The sequence below is a fragment of the Salmo trutta genome, chromosome 25 (assembly GCF_901001165.1).
Source record: "Salmo trutta chromosome 25, fSalTru1.1, whole genome shotgun sequence".
NCBI lineage: Eukaryota > Metazoa > Chordata > Actinopteri > Salmoniformes > Salmonidae > Salmo > Salmo trutta.
Window position 1 is genome coordinate 35,861,306 of NC_042981.1, and position 20,169 is coordinate 35,881,474.

General features: G+C 42.3%; 1 protein-coding gene across 2 annotated transcripts in view; it reads right to left on the reverse strand.

Moving 5' to 3' along the window:
- ltk (leukocyte receptor tyrosine kinase) overlaps nucleotides 1–1,385 on the reverse strand; it is a 68,329-nt gene extending 66,944 nt beyond the window's left edge. For both annotated transcript variants that reach the window (XM_029713850.1, XM_029713849.1), the window contains exon 1: nucleotides 1,018–1,385. In XM_029713850.1, coding sequence (XP_029569710.1) covers nucleotides 1,018–1,072 — 55 coding nt within the window. In that variant the 5' untranslated portion in view covers nucleotides 1,073–1,385. The remainder of the gene's footprint in view (nucleotides 1–1,017) is intronic.
- Nucleotides 1,386–20,169: the final 18,784 nt, after the last annotated feature.

Consider the following 20,169-nt stretch of genomic DNA (forward strand, 5'->3'; position numbering starts at 1 on the left):
TGAGTATTTTCCTGTCATATTTATTTAACACAAATTGTGTTTTCCTAATGCATGATTTAGCATTAGCAACACATCAGCTTCTACTGCCACAATTATTTTTAAGTAAATAAAAAAAAAATGGTATTTCAGTTTTTTATTTGTAATAAATTTGTCTGGGAGTGCAGTCATAATTACTCATAAATCAGTGGGATGGCGTGTGTACATTTAGTGTGCTTATTTTCGAAATAAGCACTATATGCAGGTACAGTATATGCAGAAATGTAAACTACAGTTAAAACAGACATATTGAAGCAGGTTCCTCAGGAACTCTCTGATTGAGACATCATGGATTATGAAGATTGCAAAAATGTGCATATGGCTGTAAGGATAATGAAGGCTTACTCTTTAAGGAAATACAGTGAGGCATAGTTAAAGAAATATTGACAACATGGACTATCCATGTGAATATTGTTTTCAAATAATCCAGCACCATTCCAAATATTCAGGGTGCCAAGAATCACAATGTCAAATAGCAAAGAATTATTCAATGGCAGTAATGTTTATAATCACAGTTGACCTGAAGCTACAATAGGTCGCAAAATGGTTATCTGACCATCTCAGGCGATTATTCCTAAAACCTATGATCACACAATAATAACAATATTTCTCTAGAGAAATCCGTTGAGTAAACAAGTTGACTACCACAACCTTTCCTAACAAATGGAAATGTGTCGTTCGGAATTTTCCAGGTGCAAGAATGATTCTAAATGACTCTAAAAGTATGTTGACCTTAATGATTCGGTCAGGAATGTGTATTAATCTCACAATAAAATGAATTGATTAATATGCCTATCATAGAAGAACAACATATCATGGCCGTGAGGGGAACTGATGCTGAAACTTCGAATTAAGTATATTCCTCGTATCTAGACCAAACTAAAGAGATTAAAATAAAAAATAAAAACATTACTGAAATTGACTCCTCAGTGCCGCAATATAGCCAAGGAAATTGTAAATAAATTACTATAGTCTACTTACCTATCAAAACGCTGACAGCGATATTAATAAAAGTGTGTCTTCTTATACAATCCATGGCTCCTTTTGAAAGGATCCTAGAAAGAGTTGTCACTTTTTTGCACTTTTGCCACTTTTATTTATTAATGTTAACAAATGATAAACAACCAAAAACACGTTTTAGATCACCAAGTTCCAAGGACGTGCAGCCTTTTTGCGAGCGTAGTTTTTACTTCACCTTGCTGTAATAGTGGCAATGCTGCAGCGTTTCGGTCTGAATTGGCGAACCAACTCAAACTCACTCCCGAATGAATGCCTGCTCCTTCTCTTTGGGTTACCACTGCCTACTTAGAAACTTGGTCCTAAAGCCTGCCCGTGGTGTCATGCTGTATATTATTGCTTTGCAGAGGTCTTTGTGTATGGCGGTTGGTATGGTCATGTTTTACAGTTGGCACAGCCTGGTCTCATACAATAGACGTAACATAGTAAATGTAAATCCAGGACACTTAAATTAGTATGAAATGGTATGAAAAGTTTGGTAACCCTAAGGTTGCGAGTTTTAATCTCATCTTTACCATTATTGTAATTAGCAACCTTTAACTACTTGCTACTTTTTAGCCATTTTGCAACTACTTAGCATGTTAGCTAACCCTTCCCCTAACCCTAACTTTAATCCTTTTAGTTCACCCTAAACCTAAGGTCTCACAAAATCAAATTACTGAACACCTGAAAAAGTCTCTATTGCAAAGTGCAAAAGTCCATTCCTCTAACATGACCCCATTATGCCATTGGATTCTTCTTCTTACTGTATCATATTTCATTCCTTTTCATTCATCACTGCTCCTCTTCTTGTAACATAGAAATTCACTATGTTGAGCGTCCATGTGTCGTGTCTGATGTGTTTTTAATACAGGATATGGTTACGCCTGTCACCTCGTAATAACCTGCTAATAGAGGTTTCCTGCCTTTGATGTGTTTGCAAAGATCAGTGAAGATCAAAGGCCACAGCTATCTCAGCATAACGCTAATAAGGGGTGTCTGAGTGTAATGACAAGATAAAGACGATGCATGCTTAATCTGTGTTTTTTTCAAATGATGTTTGTGCATTACTATTTTAAAGCAATGGGCATATATTGTATATTAATAATCACATCACAGTGCTTTTGATCTATTGTATAGGATTAGGAACAATAGATGTCCTTATAGCTGTATGAACACATATAATAAAATGTTTGTAAAAGGAAGTTCAGAAAAGCTTGTCAAATCTTGTGTCAAATAAAAGCTAAGGGTCTATATTTTTTTTGAAATTGAGGCATATATGCACTCAGTGTCCAGTTTATTAGGTAAGCCCATGTAGTACTGGGTCGGACCCCACTTTTGGCTCCAGAACAACCTGAATTCTTCGGGCATGGAAACCTTGCTCAATTGTTATGAAGGGACCTAACGTGTGCCAAGAAAACATTCCCCACACCATTACACCACCGCCACCACCGCCACCATACCGTTGACACCATCCTGACTGCCATCAGCATGACGCAACAGGAACCATGACTAGTCAGACCAGGCAATGTTTTTTCCACTCCTCAATTGTCCAGTGTTGGTTATCGTGTGCCCACTGGAATTACTTCTTCTTGTTTTTAGCTGATAGGAGTGGAATCCGGTGTGGTCGTCTGCTGCAATAGCTCATCCATGACAAGGACCGACGAGTTGTGCATTCCGAGATGCCGTTCTGCACACCACTGTGGTATTGCACCGTTTTTTTAGGGGGTGGATCAGCTTTAATTTTGCGGATAGATTGTCTATGTAATTGTCTGCATCACTTCCAATCCCCCAAATCAAATGTATTTATATAGCCCTTCTTACATCAGCTGATATCTCAAAGTGCTGTACAGAAACCCAGCCTAAAACCCCAAACAGCAAGCAATGCAGGTGTAGAAGCACGGTGGCTAGGAAAAACTCCCTAGAAAGGCCAAAACCTAGGAAGAAACCTAGAGAGGAACCGGGCTATGAGGGGTGGCCAGTCCTCTTCTGGCTGTGCCAAGATGTTCAAATGTTCATAAATGACCAGCATGGTCAAATAATAATAATCACAGTAGTTGTCGAGGGTGCAACAGGTCAGCACCTCAGGAGTAAATGTCAGTTGGCTTTTCATAGCCGATCATTGAGAGTATCTCTGCCGCTCCTGCTGTCTCTAGAGAGTTGAAAACAGCAGGTCTGGGACAGGTAGCACGTCTGGTGAACAGGTCAGGGTTACATAGCCGCAGGCAGAACAGTTGAAACTGGAGCAGCAGCACGGCCAGGTGGACTGGGGACAGCAAGGAGTCATCATGCCAGGTAGTCCTGAGGTATGGTCCTAGGGCTCAGGTCCTCCGAGAGAGAGAGAGAAAGAAGGAAAGAAAGAAAGAAAGAAAGAAAGAGAGAGAGAAAGAGAGAATTAGAGAGAACATACTTAAATTCACACAGGACACCAGATAAGACAGGAGAAATACTCCAGATTTAACAGACTGACCCTAGCCCCCCGACACATAAACTACTGCAGCATAAATAAATGAACATACCCATATATATAAATATAAACATGCATACCTTTACACATACATTACATACATAAAAATACGCATACATATATACATATACACCAGTGGAGGCTCCTCAGAGGAGGAAGGGGAGGACCATCCTCCTCAGTGAAATTTCATACAAATAAAAATAGTGAAACATTAAAAAAGTTATCCTTTTTAGATAAAACTGAACTAAATAGATTCATATGTCACCAAATGATTGGTTAAAATACACTGTTTGCAATAAAGATCTACAGTAACTTCAACAGCACTGTCTGGGTTAGCACCGTGGTGTAGCCGGAGGACAGCTAGTTTCCGTCATCCTCTGGCTACATTGACTTCGATACAAAACCTAGGAGCCTGATAGGCCTTACCATTTCCATAGACATGCAGTACAGTTGAAGTCGGAAGTTTACATATACCTTAGCCAAATACATTTAAACTCCGTTTTTCACAATTCCTGACATTTAATCCTAGTAAAAAATCCCTGTCTTAGGTCAGTTAGGATCTCCACTTTATTTTATGAATGTGAAATGTCAGAATAATAGTTGAGAGAATTATTAATTTCAGCTTTAATTTCTTTCATCACATTCCCAGTGGGTCAGAAGTTTACATACACTCAATTAGTATTGGGTAGTGTCATGACGTGGCCCTCATTGGGGATAGCGAGTACCATCCCCCTATCTCTGCACCATCCCCCTCTCTTTCTCACCACCTTTCTCTCTTCCCCCTACACCCAGGCTCTGTTATGCAGGTCATAAATTCCTAGAGGAGTCTCTCCCCTCATGGCCAGACAATATAGAGAGAATGAGTTTCACAGGAGAACAAAGGAACCTCTTCTACATCACAGAACTTGAGAACTGAACAATGTCCATGTTTTGGAGAATCTGTACACAGTCGGGGGAGAATCCAGCTACGACTGGCCGATTTCGTTTAATGTTTGTGAAAATCATGAGAGACAATACAGCCACATTACCATAACTCTGTTTATACAAGAGTCTCAGTTGTGAGGCTTGCATCTGATTGTTGTATAAAATGAATTATGTAATGTGATTTTAAACTGTTTAATGAAGGAAACTCCAATTCCCTTTGGAGTTTCACTAAGTCATAGGCCCACCCCATGAGCACAGACATGGATCTGGCGTCATGGGACAGCCCCTTTCTACTGTTACGAATATAACTCCCACCGGGAGGAATTTCCTAGTCAGACCAGCTTACCTCGAATACCGAGAGGGCTAAGGTTTGAGTAGAGACCATAAACCTGAGTATAAGCTAAGGTTGTAATGGTTGTTGAAACTCTGAGACTATCGATACCGACAGAATAAGAGCAAATCTTTGATACTAATTACTAGTCTGCAACTAGGAATTCTATACCATTGAATGCGAAGGCAGATAATCGCCAAAACATCTATTCTATAAGAACATTTCTGAATGTTACTCTGAAGTAGCCATTCTAACCAAAGACTCCAGGGACACAGAGAGAGGGGCGGGTGAACGTTCAACAGAGATCACAACGACACACTGAGTGTAAATATATATATTGATTGCAATTACTCCCGAATGAGTGAGCGTTCATGTGCAAAGGATTAGCATTTCAATTGTTAGAATTATCAACTGTGTAGTGTCTTTTGTCTTTCGCGCCCTTCTCAGTCCCTTTGTCTACCAAGCCGCGATACCAGTTTAGCCCACTAGGGAACATCCCCAATCATTTCCTTGTAACCATATCTACTTTGTTGTTTGTTTATGCATTTCTGTGATTATTTAGTTAGTTAATAAATAAATGATTGAGACAATTGATGTATGGATGATTAATTGTGAAGACTGGGTTCGTGCAGATAACCAACAATTTACGACGTTTGGAATGAGACTAACGTGAGGTAAAGAATAATTCATTAATTAGGGGGAGGCTTGCAAGCCGAAGAACACCATCCCAACCGTGACGCACAGGGTGGCAGCATCATGTTGTGGGGGTGCTTTGCTGCAGGAGGGACTGGTGCACTTCACAAAATAGATGGCATCATGAGGTAGGAAAATTATGTGGATATATTGAAGCAACATCTCAAGACATCAGTCAGGAAGTTAAAGCTTGGTCGCAAATGGGTCTTCCAAATGGACAATGACCCCAAGCATACTTCCAAAGTTGTGGCAAAATGGCTTAAGGACAACAAAGTCAAGGTATTGGAGTGGCCATCACAAAGCCCTGATCTCAATCCTATAGAACATTTGTGGGCAGAACTGAAAAAGCATGTGCGAGCAAGGAGGCCTACAAACCTGACTCAGTTACACCAGCTCTGTCATGAGGAATGGGCCAAAATTCACCAAACTTATTGTGGGAAGCTTGTGGAAGGCTACCTGAAACGTTTGACCCAAGTTAAACAATTTAAAGGCAATGCTACCAAATACTAATGGAGTGTTTGTAAACTTCTGACCCACTGGGAATGTGATGAAAGAAATTAAAGCTGAAATAAATCATTCTCTCAACTATTATTCTGACATTTCACATTCATAAAATAAAGTGGTGATCCTAATTGACCTAAGACAGGAAATTTTTACTAGGATTAAATGTCAGGAATTGTTAAATACTGAATTTAAATGTATTTGGCTAAGGTGTATGTAAACTTCCGACTTCAACTGTATATACTATAGACATTTTACGGACACAATCTATTTTAAATAGTTATATTTTGTTTGCTTTTAGTCCTGGCCTTCCTTTATTCAACCCCTCCCATCTTTCTCTTAACACCTTCCATATTGGATTTCTATTTGCCATATATTTTTCAACTGTTCTGTGATGCTTCACAAAAGTTCTGAACCTTTCTATTCTCATAGTTTCTACAGATTGCAAATTAAAGATACACATTTTTGCTAAAATAATTATTATATTATTGATCGATTGACTATGACTTTTCAAATCACCCAGTATTGCTATCTGCAGCATTAGCTGTAGGTAAATGTTACAATTCTTCAGCCATTCCTGGACTTGTGACCGAAAACGAGGTACATATGGACAGTACCAAAATAAATTATCTAATGACTCTGCCTCCTCACAGCAAAATCTGCAGAGCTGGGAAGGTTGTATCCCCATATATACTGCTCAAAAAAATAAAGGGAACACTTAAACAACACATCCTAGATCTGAATGAAAGAAATAATCTTATTAAATACTTTTTTCTTTACATAGTTGAATGTGCTGACAACAAAATCACACAAAAATAATCAATGGAAATCCAATTTATCAACCCATGGAGGTCTGGATTTGGAGTCACACTCAAAATTAAAGTGGAAAACCACACTACAGGCTGATCCAACTTTGATGTAATGTCCTTAAAACAAGTCAAAATTAGGCTCAGTAATGTGTGCCTGTATGACCTCCCTGTATGACCTCCACGTGCCTGTATGACCTCCCTACAACGCCTGGGCATGCTCCTGATGAGGTGGCGGATGGTCTCCTGAGGGATCTCCTCCCAGATCTGGACTAAAGCATCCGCCAACTCCTGGACAGTCTGTGGTGCAACGTGGCGTTGGTGGATGGAGCGAGACATGATGTCCCAGATGTGCTCAATTGGATTCAGGTCTGGGGAACGGGCGGGCCAGTCCATAGCATCAATGCCTTCCTCTTGCAGGAACTGCTGACACACTCCAGCCACATGAGGTCTAGCATTGTCTTGCATTAGGAGGAACCCAGGGCCAACTGCACCAGCATATGGTCTCACAAGGGGTCTGAGGATCTCATCTCGGTACCTAATGGCAGTCAGGCTACCTCTGGCGAGCACATGGAGGGCTGTGCGGCCCCCCAAAGAAATGCCACCCCACACCATGACTGACCCACCGCCAAACCGGTCATGCTGGAGGATGTTGCAGGCAGCAGAACGTTCTCCACGGCGTCTCCAGACTCTGTCACGTCTGTCACATGTGCTCAGTGTGAACCTGCTTTCATCTGTGAAGAGCACAGGGCGCCAGTGGCGAATTTGCCAACCTTGGTGTTCTCTGGCAAATGCCAAACGTCCTGCACGGTGTTTGGCTGTAAGCACAACCCCCACCTGTGGACGTCGAGCCCTCATACCACCCTCATGGAGTCTGTTTCTGACCGTTTGAGCAGACACATGCACATTTGTGGCCTGCTGGAGGTCATTTTGCAGGGCTCTGGCAGTGCTCCTCCTGCTCCTCCTTGCACAAAGGCGGAGGTAGCGGTCCTGCTGCTGGGTTGTTGCCCTCCTACGGCCTCCTCCACATCTCCTGATGTACTGGCCTGTCTCCTGGTAGCGCCTCCATGCTCTGGACACTACGCTGACAGACACAGCAAACCTTCTTGCCACAGCTCGCATTGATGTGCCATCCTGGATGAGCTGCACTACCTGAGCCACTTGTGTGGGTTGTAGACTCCGTCTCATGCTACCACTAGAGTGAAAGCACCGCCAGCATTCAAAAGTGACCAAAACATCAGCCAGGAAGCATAGGAACTGAGAAGTGGTCTGTGGTTACCACCTGCAGAACCACTCCTTTATTGGGGGTGTCTTGCTAATTGCCTATAATTTCCACCTGTTGTCTATTCCATTTGCACAACAGCATGTGAAATGTATTGTCAATCAGTGTTGCTTCCTAAGTGGACAGTTTGATTTCACAGAAGTGTGATTGACTTGGAGTTACATTGTGTTGTTTAAGTGTTCCCTTTATTTTTTTGAGCAGTGTATATAACATTCTATTGGTTGCAAGAATTGTCTATAATAATTTAAGTAGAAAAATAGGTTGTTTTGAATCTGGTGTCGTTTTGCGTGTCAATTCACAAACTATGTGCCATGTAATCGGTACATTGAAAATCATTTCCCAACTATTTTGCAATTTATATTGCACAGCTGTCGATTTTTTGGTCCTTAAATGAAACTGGTATATATTTTTATTTATCACAATTTTCATTAACCAATTTTGGTCTTTAATGCAAGGCCGATTTGATGAGATGTTTGGAACTCTCTTTGTTATCGGTCTATTAACTTATACTGCCTGGTGATGTCACAAGGCAAGCCAAAACTCCACGCATGCAAAATCAACTGATTCGAAGGTCATGTGTAAATTCTATTTTCAACCAGCAACTATCAGGAAATAACAGTGATCAAATTTTTTGACACTTTTACAATGTTTAGTTTCATCAGCTGTTGTGCAATGATACAAAACACAGGAAAAACATCATTCTGACTGCACTAGGCCTAGCAAATCTGCATGGATATGTCAGTGTATCCAAACTCAACGTTTTTGGTTCATGATTGAACTAGTTCTGCAATTTGAATATTGAATGTGTGCCCAGATCACACTAGACCACACCATCTGTCCCGGTTCCTGGATGGATGTGGACTGCAGTATGAGAGAATGGCTGAGGCTTGCCTCGTAGGGGACTGTTCCAGACTACTGTCAAGATGTGGCGGTCTTTTCCTGCTGCTCTTAAAGTCGCTGAAGCATCTCCCAGGTGGGTGCTACACTTTGACAGAGGATGAGCCAGCCTACCTACGGAGGAGGAGACAGCGTGCCTGATGAACGCCATTTTCCCTCCGCTCCAGCTACTGCTACTGACTGAACTGCCTAAAGACACCTGAACCTGTGGAAGACCATGAACTGCCGGAATCCCTAAACGTGTTTTTGTTTTTGTGTTCAAAGTGACTTTGAGATTATTGTCTCTAATGAAAAGCGCTATATCAAAAAGACATGTGTTGTTGTTTATTATTATTATATCTGGAATGTTAAATGAGTGATATACAGTTTGGATCTGGAGATGATGATCACTTCAGTTCATTTCATATCAGTATTCACATATGTGATAGGAAGCCAGGGGGCCCAAAGTGGGGTTTCATCACAATGCTACCATGACCTCCATATGACTGCAGCCATCTCTCAGGATGACCCAAAAGTTAATCAGCCAATTGAATTAGCAGAGCGTCATTACTTTAAATTGCCTGCAGAAATAATGCTTTGTCTTAGGGCTCATTTTCGGACATTTCTCCTACCGTAGAGAGGGCCTTGTTTAAGACAGAAGAGGTAGACATTCCCCTTAATAAGGTTCTTTAAATCCTCAAACCCACTAACCTACGTCTGCCTATCTTAATTCTTTAATTAAAGTCAAATGATATTTCTGACAGCCACCAACCATTTTATATTTACCTCCTCCTCCTCCAGTCATTCTGTGCTCTGAGCGATTTATGAGGCAACTATCAGTATAGTGCCTCGCCATTCAAAGCTGTCCAATTCACTCAGTGCATTCCCCACCAAGTCACACAGTACTGAGCAGCTGCATTAGATGAAAACGGGCAAGAATTTAAAATGCATGGCATGTTTATTGAGCAGTGTAAGAAATATTGATTCCGGAAGACCTTGGCTTCGCACGTGTCAACCACTGCCATCTGGCCATGTATAGAGTCAAGTCTAGAGGATATAATAAGTCAATGCATTAGCCCCTTCACTTTTCCATATAGTATCTACAGTTGAAGTCGGAAGTTTACATACACTTATGTTGGAGTCATTAAAACTTGTTTTTCAATCACTCCACAAATGTCTTGTTAACAAAATATAGTTTTGGCAAGTCGGTTAGGACATCTACGTTGTGCATGACACAAGTCATTTTTCCAACAATTGTTTACAGACAGATTATTTCACTTATAATTCACTGTATCACAATTCCTGTGGGTCAGAACTTTACATACACTAAGTTGACTGTGCCTTTAAACAGCTTGGAAAATTCCAGAAAATGATATCATGGCTTTAGAAGCTTCTGATAGGCTAATTGACATAATTTGAGTCAATTGGAGGTGTACCTGTGGATGTATTTCAAGGCCAATCTTCAAACTCAGTGCCTCTTTGCTTGACATCATGGGAAAATCAAAAGACATCAGCCAAGACCTCAGAAAATAAATTGTAGACCTCCACAAGTCTGGTTCATCCTTGGGAGCAATTTCCAAACGCCTGAAGGTACCACGTTCATCCGTACAAACAATAGTATGCAAGTAGAAACACCATGGGACCACGCAGCCGTCATACCGCTCAGGAAGGAGATGAGTTCTGTCTCCTAGAGATGAACGTATTTTGGTGCGAAAAGTGCAAATCAACCCCAGCACAACAGCATAGGACCTTGTGAAGATGCTGGAGGAAACAGGTACAAAAGTATCTATATCCACAGTAAAACGAGTCCTATATCGACATAACCTGAAAGGCTGCTCAGCAAGGAAGAAGCCACTGCTCCCAAACCGCCATAAAAAAAGCCAGACTACGGTTTGCAACTGCACATGGGGACAAAGATCGTACTTTTTGGAGAAATGTCCTCTGGTCTGATGAAACAAAAATAGAACTGTTTGGCCATAATGACCATCGTTATGGGAGGCTTGCAAGCCGAAGAACACCATCCCAACCGTGAAGCACAGGGGTGGCAGCATCATGTTGTGGGGGTGCTTTGCTGCAAGAAGGACTGGTGCACTCCACAAAATAGATGGCATCATGAAGTAGGAAAATTATGTGGATATATTGAAGCAACATCTCAAGACATCAGTCAGGAAGTTAAAGCTTGGTCGCAAAAGGGTCTTCCAAATAGACAATGACCCCAAGCATACTTCCAAAGTTGGGGCAAAAATGGCTTAAGGATAACAAAGTCAAGGTATTGGAGTGGCCATCACAAAGCCCTGATCTCAATCCTATAGAACATTTGTGGGCAGAACTGAAAAAGCTTGTGCGAGCAAGAAGGCCTACACACCTGACTCAACACACAAGCTCTGTCAGGAGGAGTTACAAGTTACACAAGCTCTGTCAGGAGGAATGGGCCAAAATTCATCCAACTTATTGTGGGAAGCTTGTGGAAGGCCAACCGAAACGTTTGACCCAAGCTAAACAATTTAAAGGCAATGCTACCAAATATTTATTGACTTTATGTAAACCTCTGACCCACTTGGAATGTGATGATAGAAATAAAAGCTGAAATAAATAATTCTCTCTACTATTATTATGACATTTCACATTCTTAAAATAAAGTGGTGATCCTAACTGACCTAAGACAGGGAATTTTTACTAGGATTAAATGTCAGGAATTGTGAAAAACTGAGTTTAAATGTATTTGACTAAGGTGTGTAAACTTCCGACTTCAACTGTATGTGGACCTCTTCAGCTCAATCTTTCAGCACCACCTGTGATTAAGACAGCTCCCCAGCGTCTGAACAACAGAGAGGTTAAGAGAATAACAGGATTCAAATCACAGGGTTGACTGTGACAGAGCAATGTCGCTGACGGAGAAGGGCGACATCTTACGAGTTTCAACCCGACTTTGCTATTTAGTGACTTTAACAGAACATTATCTTTAACAGAAGGTTCGATTACCAACTTCAACTCCAACTGAACTGTTCCCCTATTCATACCAGACCCCATTTCTTTGTTTCATGGGCTACCAAAACACTGCAGGTGTAGACGTGGCAGGCGAAATGGCATCCTGGTGAGAAAATCGCCTGGCATTCCCTTCCGTTCTATTGACAAATGTCCAGTCACTCGAGATGGAAAAGCTTCGTTCGAGAATCTGCTATCAGAGAGACTTGAAAAGCAGCAATATTATATGCCTTGCAGACATATGGCTGGATGACTATGTGCACAGACCTCAGTGGTTTCTCCATGCAGTGGCATGATCGGATGAAGTCGGCCTCGGGCAAGTCCAAAGGGGGAGGGGTGTGGCTCTTCATAAAAAACAACTGGTGCGCTCTTTCCAGTGTGAAGGAAATCTCAAGCTTTTGCTCAGCTGATATAGAATACCTCATGGTAAGCTGCAGACCCTATTATCTACCATCTATTATCTATTATCTTCTCATCCGTAATTATAATGGCTGTCTACATCCCTCCACAAGCCAACACCACTTTGGAACTGAACAAACTGTATGGGGCTATAAACAAACAAGAAACCACTTACTCAGAGGCAGCGTTTCTGGTGGATGCAGACTTTTACACGGGGAGACTTAAAACCATTCTACCTCACTTCTATAAAGTCTCTTGCACCACTAGGGGCGCTAAATCTCTGGACCACTTTTATTCTACCCACAGAAACACATCTCTCGTCCTCCCTTCGGCAAATCGGACCACGACGACTTTATTCTCCTGCTTCCTGTTTACAAACAAAAGCTCAAACAGGAAGTTCCAATGACACGCTCAATACTGAAGTAGTCTGATGAAGCAGACACGAGGCTACAAGAGTGTTTTGCTAGTACAGACTGGGATATGTTTCAGAATTCATCCGATAGCATTGAGGAGTTTACCACATCAGTCACTGGTTTCATGAATAAGTGCATAGACAACTTCCCCACAGGGACTATACAAACATATCCAAACCAAAAACCATGGATTACAGGCAATATCCACGCTGGGCTAAAGGCTAGAGCTACTGTTTACAAGAAACGGGACACGGCATGGACACATTCAAGAAAGCCCGCTACGACTTCTGACGAGACATAAAACATGAAATGGGATAATGTAGGAGGAAGGTAAAATCCTATTGCACTGGCTTCGATGCTCGTCATATGTGGGGCCTGCAGATGATAACGGATTACAAAGAGAAATCCAGTCGTGAGATGCCCAGTGATGCAGATAGCTTAATGCCTTTTTTGTACGCTTCGAGGAATACAACACTGAGTCTTGCGTGAAGGCCCCTGTTGTTCAGGATTAATGTGTCATCTCGGTTTCTGTGGCCGATGTGAGTAAACTTTTAAACAGGTTAACACTCGCAAGACGGAATAACAGGGCGCATTCTCAAAACATGTGGTCCCGTGTGGCTCAGTTGGTAGAGCATGGTGTTTGCAACACCAGGGTTGTGGGTTTAATTCCCACGGGGGACTAGTATGAAAAAAAAAATGTATGAAATGTATGCATTCACTACTGTAAGTCGCTCTGGATAAGAGCGTCTGCTAAATGACTAAAATGTAAATGTAATGCGAAGACCAGTTGGCAAGTGTCTTCACAAACATTTTTAATCTCTCCTTGTCCCAGTCTGTAATCCCAACATGTTTCAAGCTGACCACCATTGTCCCTGGTAACCTGCCTAAATAATTATAATTCATTATGAAGTGATTTGAAAGGCTGATCACCATCATCCCAGCACCCTGGACTCACTCCAATTCATATACCTCCCCAAGAGATCCATAGATGACGCAATCTCAATTGCACTTAACACTGATCTCTCCCACCTGGAAAAGAGGGTAAATAAATACAGTATGTAAGAATGTTATTCATAAACTACAGCTCAGCGTTCAACACCATAGTACCCTCCAAGCTCATCACCAAGCTGGGGACCCTGGAACTGAACACCTCCTTCTGTAACTGGTAACTGGACTTCCTGAAGGGCCGGCCGCAAGTGGTGAGGGTAGGCAACAACACCTCATCCACGCTGACCCACAATACAGGGGCCCCTCACATGTGTGTGCTTAGTCCCCTCCTGTACTTCCTGTTCATTTTTTACGTTTACATTTTAGTCATTTAGCAGACACTCTTATCCAAAGCGACTTACAGTAGTGAATGCATACATTTCATACATTTTTTTTCCCGTACTGGTCCCCCGTGGGACCCCGTGTTCACCCACAACTGTGTGGCCACGCATGACTCCAACACCATTATCAAGTTTGCTGACGACACAACGGTGGTAGGCCTGCTACCCGATGGCGATGAGACAGCCTACAGGGAGGAGGTCAGAGACTTAGCGGTGTGGTGCCAGGACAACAGCCTCTCCCTCAATGTCAGTAAGACCAAGGAGCTGATTGAGGACTACAGGACAAAGACGGAGCGGTAGTGGAGCCGGTCTAGTGCTTCAAGTTTCTTGGCGTCCACATCATTAAAGACTTAACATGATCCGCACACACCGGCACAGTCATGAAGAGGGCATGACAGTGTCTCTTCCCCCTCAGGAGGCTGAAAGATTTGGCATTGGCCCTCAGACAGCTGCACCATCGAGAGCATCTTGACGTTCTGCATCACCGTTTGCTATGGCAAATACACCTCCCTCGACCGCAAAGCGCTACAGAGGGTGGTCGGACAGCCCAGTATATCACTGGGGCCGAGCTCCCCGCCATCCCGGACCTCTATATCAGGCGGTGTAAGGGGAAGGCACAAAAATGGTCAAAGACTCTGGCCACCCAAGCTATAGACTGGTCCCTCTGCTACTGTCCGGCAAACGGTACCGTAGCATTCAGACCAAAAGGCTCCGAGACAGCTTCTACCCCCAAGCCACAAGACTGCTAAATAGCCATAAGAAAGCAAAATAGTTAATTAAATGGTTACCCGGACTATCTGCACTGACTCTATGTACACTCACAAGAATATATAAGGTATACACACTATATACTGTACACACTCACTCACACCCACTACACTGACACTGACACTCTCAACCAAAACCCACACACATTCCCATACATTACGTACGCACACACACAGATGATACAAGCATACCAACACAACACAAACACACATACAGATGTAGGAACTTAATTTGATCACTCCTTTTTTGCTGAGAAATTTCATGCAGAGCAGGAAATGCAAACTTGTATTGTATTCAAGGTTTTAAAAGGCTTCTAAGGTTTGTAACTTCCACTTTAACATTTCTGACTGATTTGCCTAAACAAAAAAATGATTAACCCCAACCAAAAATGTCCATTAATTTTAATCCACATAATACACTATATATACAAAAGCATGTGGACCACCCTTCAAATTAGTAGATTCGGCTATTTAAAATCGGGCACACAGCCATGCAATCCCCACAGACAAACATTGGCAGTAGAATAGCCTTACTGAAGAGCTCAGTGTTTTTCAACGTGGCACCGTCATAGGATGTAACCTTTCCAACAAGTCAGTTCGTCAAATTTCTGCCCTGCTAGAGCTGGCCCGGTCAACTCTAAGTGCTGTTATTGTGAAGTGGAAATGTCTAGGAGCAACAAGGGCTCAGCCGCGAAGTGGTAGGCCACACAAGCTCACAGAATGGGACCGCCGAGTGCTGAAGCGTGTAGCGCATAAAAATCGCCTGCCCTTGGTTGCAACACTCACTACCAAGTTCCAAACTGCCTCTGGAAGCAACGTCAGCACAAGAACTGTTTGTCGGGAGCTTCATGAAATGGGTTTCCATGGCGGAGCAGCCGCACACAAGCCTAAGATCACCATGCGCAATGCCAAACATGGTGGAGTGGTGTAAAGCTCGCGGCCATTGATCTCTGGAGCAGTGGAAACGAGTTCTCTGGAGTGATGAATCACACTTCACCATCTGGCAGTCCGATGGACGAATGTGGGTTTGGTGGATGCCAGGAGAACGCTACCTTCCCCGATGCATCATGCTAATTGTAAGGTTTGGTGGAGGAGGAATAATGGCCTGGGGCTGTTTTTCATGGTTCATACTAGGCCCCTTAGTTCCAGTGAAGGGAAATCTTAATGATACAGCATACAATGACATTCTAGACGATTCTGTGCTTCCAACTTTGTGGCAACAGTTTGGGGAAGGCCATTTCCTGTTTCAGCATGACAATGCCCTCGTGCACAAAGCAAGGTCAAGACAGAAATGGTTTGTTGAGATCTGTGTGGAATAACTTGACTGGGCTGCACAGAGCCCTGACCTCAACCCCATCGAACACCTTTGGGATGAATTGGAACGCAGACTGCGAGCCAAGCCTAATCGCCCAACATCAGTGCCCGACCTCACTTATGCTCTTGTGGCTTAATGGAAGCAAGTCCCCGCAGCAATGTTCCAACATCTAGTGGAACGTCTTCCCAGAAGAGGCTGTTAAAGCAGCAAAGCGAGGACCAATATTAATGCCCATGATTTTTTAATGAGATGTTTGACAAGCAGGTGTCCACATACTTGTGGCCATGTAGTGTAATTCAATTTCCAGTTGCTGCACGATTATTTTCCTGCTCTTGCAAGATGGCTCAAATTAAGTTGCTACATCTGTACACACACACGCATTCACACATATTTTTATATTCTGCTGCTGCTCTGTTCTTCTTATTATCTATCCTGATGCCTAGTCCCTTTATCCTGCCTTCATGTACCTACAGTATCTACCTCAAATACCTCATAGCCCTGCACATTAATCTGGTACTGGTGCTCCCTGTACACTGGGTGTACAAAACATTAGTCTCACCTTCTAAATATTGAGTTGCACTGACTTTAGCCATCAGAACAGCTTCAATTCATCGGGCATGGACTCTAGAAGGTGTCGAAAGCATTTCATGTTGAATCTAATGCTTCTCACAGTTATGTCAAGTTGGCTGGATGTCCTTTGGGTGGTGGACCATTCTTGATACACATGGGAAACTGCTGAGTGTGAAAAACCCAGCAGTGTTGCAGTTCTTGACACACTCAAACCGGTGTACCTGGCACCTACTCCCATACCCCGTTCCAAGGCACTTAAATCTTTTGTCTTGCCCTTCACCCTCTGAATGGCACACATACACAATCCATGTCTCAATTGTCTCAAGGCTTAAAAATCCTTATTTAACCTGTCTCCTACCCTTCATCTACACTAATTGAAGTGGATTTAACAGGTGACATCAATAGTGTATTTACAGGAAAATCTAAGAGGTTCATCATAAATAACACAAGAATGATTTCATCATTAACAACAAATGAATAGTCCTGTCAGACCCAAGTGTCCAACGAGCATATTATGCCGGGGGAGGGGGGTTCTACTAAGCTATATGGAATTGTTTTAAGAAGGTCATAAGCATTTTCTTTGGCCTTACTGCTATTAGCCCATACAAACACATTGAATAACAGATTCACTACATTGAACAACAGACGCCTCAGAAGTCCTCAACTGGCAGCTTCATTAAATAGAACTCGCAAAACACCAGTCTCAACGTCAACAGTGAAGAGGCGATTCCGGGACGGTGGCCTTCTAGACAGAGTTCCTCTGTCCAGAGTCTGTGTTCTTTTGTCCATCTTAATCTTTTATTTTTATTGGCCAGTCTGAGATATGGATTTTTCGTTGCAACTCTGATGGGCAAAAGAACACAGACACCGAATAGAGGAACTATGCCTAGAAGGCCAGGATCCCGGAGTCGCCTCTTCACTGTTGACGTTGAGACTGGTGTTTTGCAGGTACTATTTAATGAAGCTGCCAGTTGAGGACTTGTGAGGCGTCTGTTTCTCAAACTAGACACTCTAATGTACTTGTCCTCTTGCTCAGTTGTGCACCGGGGCCTCCTACTCTTCTTTCTATTCTGGTTAGAGACAGTTTGCGCTGTTCTGTGAAGGGAGTAGTACACATCGTTGTACGAGATCTTCAGTTTCTTGGCAATTTCTCGCATGGAATAGCCTTCGTTTCTCAGAACAAGAATAGACTGATGAGCTTCAGAAGAAAGTGCTTTGTTTCTGGCCATTTTGAGCCTGTAATCGAACCCACAAACGCTGAAACTCCAGATGCTCAACTGGTCTAAAGACGTTTTATTGCTTCTTTAATCAGACACAACAGTTTTCAGCAGTGCTAACATAATTGCAAAAGGGTTTTCTAATGATCAATTAGCCTTTAAACATTATAAACTTGGATTAGCTAACACAACATGCCATTGGAACACAGGATTGATGGTTGCTGATAATGGGCCTCTGTACGCCTATGTAGATATTCCATAAAAATCAGCTGTTTCCAGCTACAGTAGTAATTTACAACATTAACAATGTCTACACTGTATTTCTGATCAATTTGATGTTATTTTAATGGACAAAAAATGTGCTTTTCTTTCAAAGACAAGGACATTTCTAAGTGACCCCAAACTGGTGCCAGGGGACCTTCAGATGAGTCTTTTGAGGCCTGTGGGTGTCCTAGAGCAAAACTGAGAACTCACCTTTCCACAGAGGGGTCTTAATAGTATTTGTAGGCCAAACCATTCGGACGCCACAGACAATTTTATGAGAAGCAAGATTTTAGCGATGTCTCAGGGTCTGACAAACACCGCTCTACCTCTGTCACCTTTCACTGCAGATGTGGAAGTGCGACATCGGCAGATGCTGTGGATTGAAAAAAAGAAATAAGATATCTCCAGCATAAACTGACAGATTTTTATAGGGATTTTTTTTATGACGCTAATTAGATTTCCGTGGAGGCACGCACATCATCTCTAGGGGGTTAAACCTTTCACCCTCTGAATGGCACACATACACAATCCATATCTCAATTGTCTCAAGGCTTAAAAATCCTTCTTTAACCTGTCTCCAACCCTTCATCTACACTGATTGAAGTGGATTTAACAGGTGACGTCAATAAAGGATCGTAGCTTTCACCTGGTCAGTCTATGTCATGGAAAACGCAGGTGTTCCTAATGTTTCGTACACTCAGTGTATATACTGTCGCTCCATCCTTGTGTATTTATTCATGTGTTACTATTTGTATTTTTCTTATGATTTTTTTACAACTCTGCATCGTTGGGAAGGGCTCATAAGCAAGCGTTTCACGGTAAAGTCTACACCCGTGGTATTCTGTGCAAGAGACAAATACAATTTGATATGATCAGCAACTGTCTCTTCCCCATTCATCACACAGCAGAAGGGATGCAGATAGAGAAAGAGCCAAAGAGTGGTAGAACCAGTGCCATCTCCATGAGTGTGGCACTCTGAGTCTTTTAGAAATGCTAAATGACTCACTCAGAGCTCTGTAAGTCAATTCCTGAAATCTCTTTAGCGTGCGGAATGATTTATGAGAGAAGTGCTCAGGGCTCTATCACTGGATAGATTGTTTCCAACTATCTTCAATAATGGTCCCCACTCTACGGTGAAGAAATAAGACTTATGGTAGGCATACTTAATAGAAGACATTTAAAAAAATGTATACATCAGTGCAAGGGCTACCTAGGGGCACACACAAGATAACTTTCATGGGTGCTGTATTCGCTTTAGATAGCTGCCAACCATCTACATTGTTTGACCATTTCACAGGCAGTTTAGCCGATTTTTATGCCAGAGGCCAGAAACAAAACCGTTAGTAGATTAACACCAAATAAAGCAGGTATTTTTCCTTGTATCGATGATGATGTATGTGGAATTTCCCCACCACTTTCTCGTCCAATCAGGCAATACCCTGGACAGCCGCAGCAAAAAAACTATTTTCTTTGTAAGTACGAGAATCTATTGCCATATTTGCTTGTAGTTAAAGTCCATGTTCCGTCCCAACATGTAAAAACATTTATGCAATCTGACAACAAAAAATGTGTCCATCCAGATGAGTTTTGCATTGTAGCCATATGCAGGAATTGGCACATAGTGGAAAACCCATATTTCTGGCATGAAACTCATTTAGCACATTGTTTAAATATTCATATCTCATTTAACTGGAGATAAACAAGATGATGCCTGGGGTTTCATTTAGATGGATTTGAACTTAATTTCACCCCATCAGTCATTTCATTGGCACATTTTTTACGGTGAAGTACCACCGAAGTTCCTTGCTAGAATAGTATTGCATTGTTCACAAAGATGGCTTGTGCCGCTATCATACTCTAGCTTCAGTAAAGATCATATCTTCTAGCTTTCAGTCAACAGTGGTAGACGACAGTCTGCTGTGACTAGACAGCTTATTGAGGCCATTGCTTTCTTACTAACACATGCATGCATACATTCTACCACAGACAGTCAACAGGA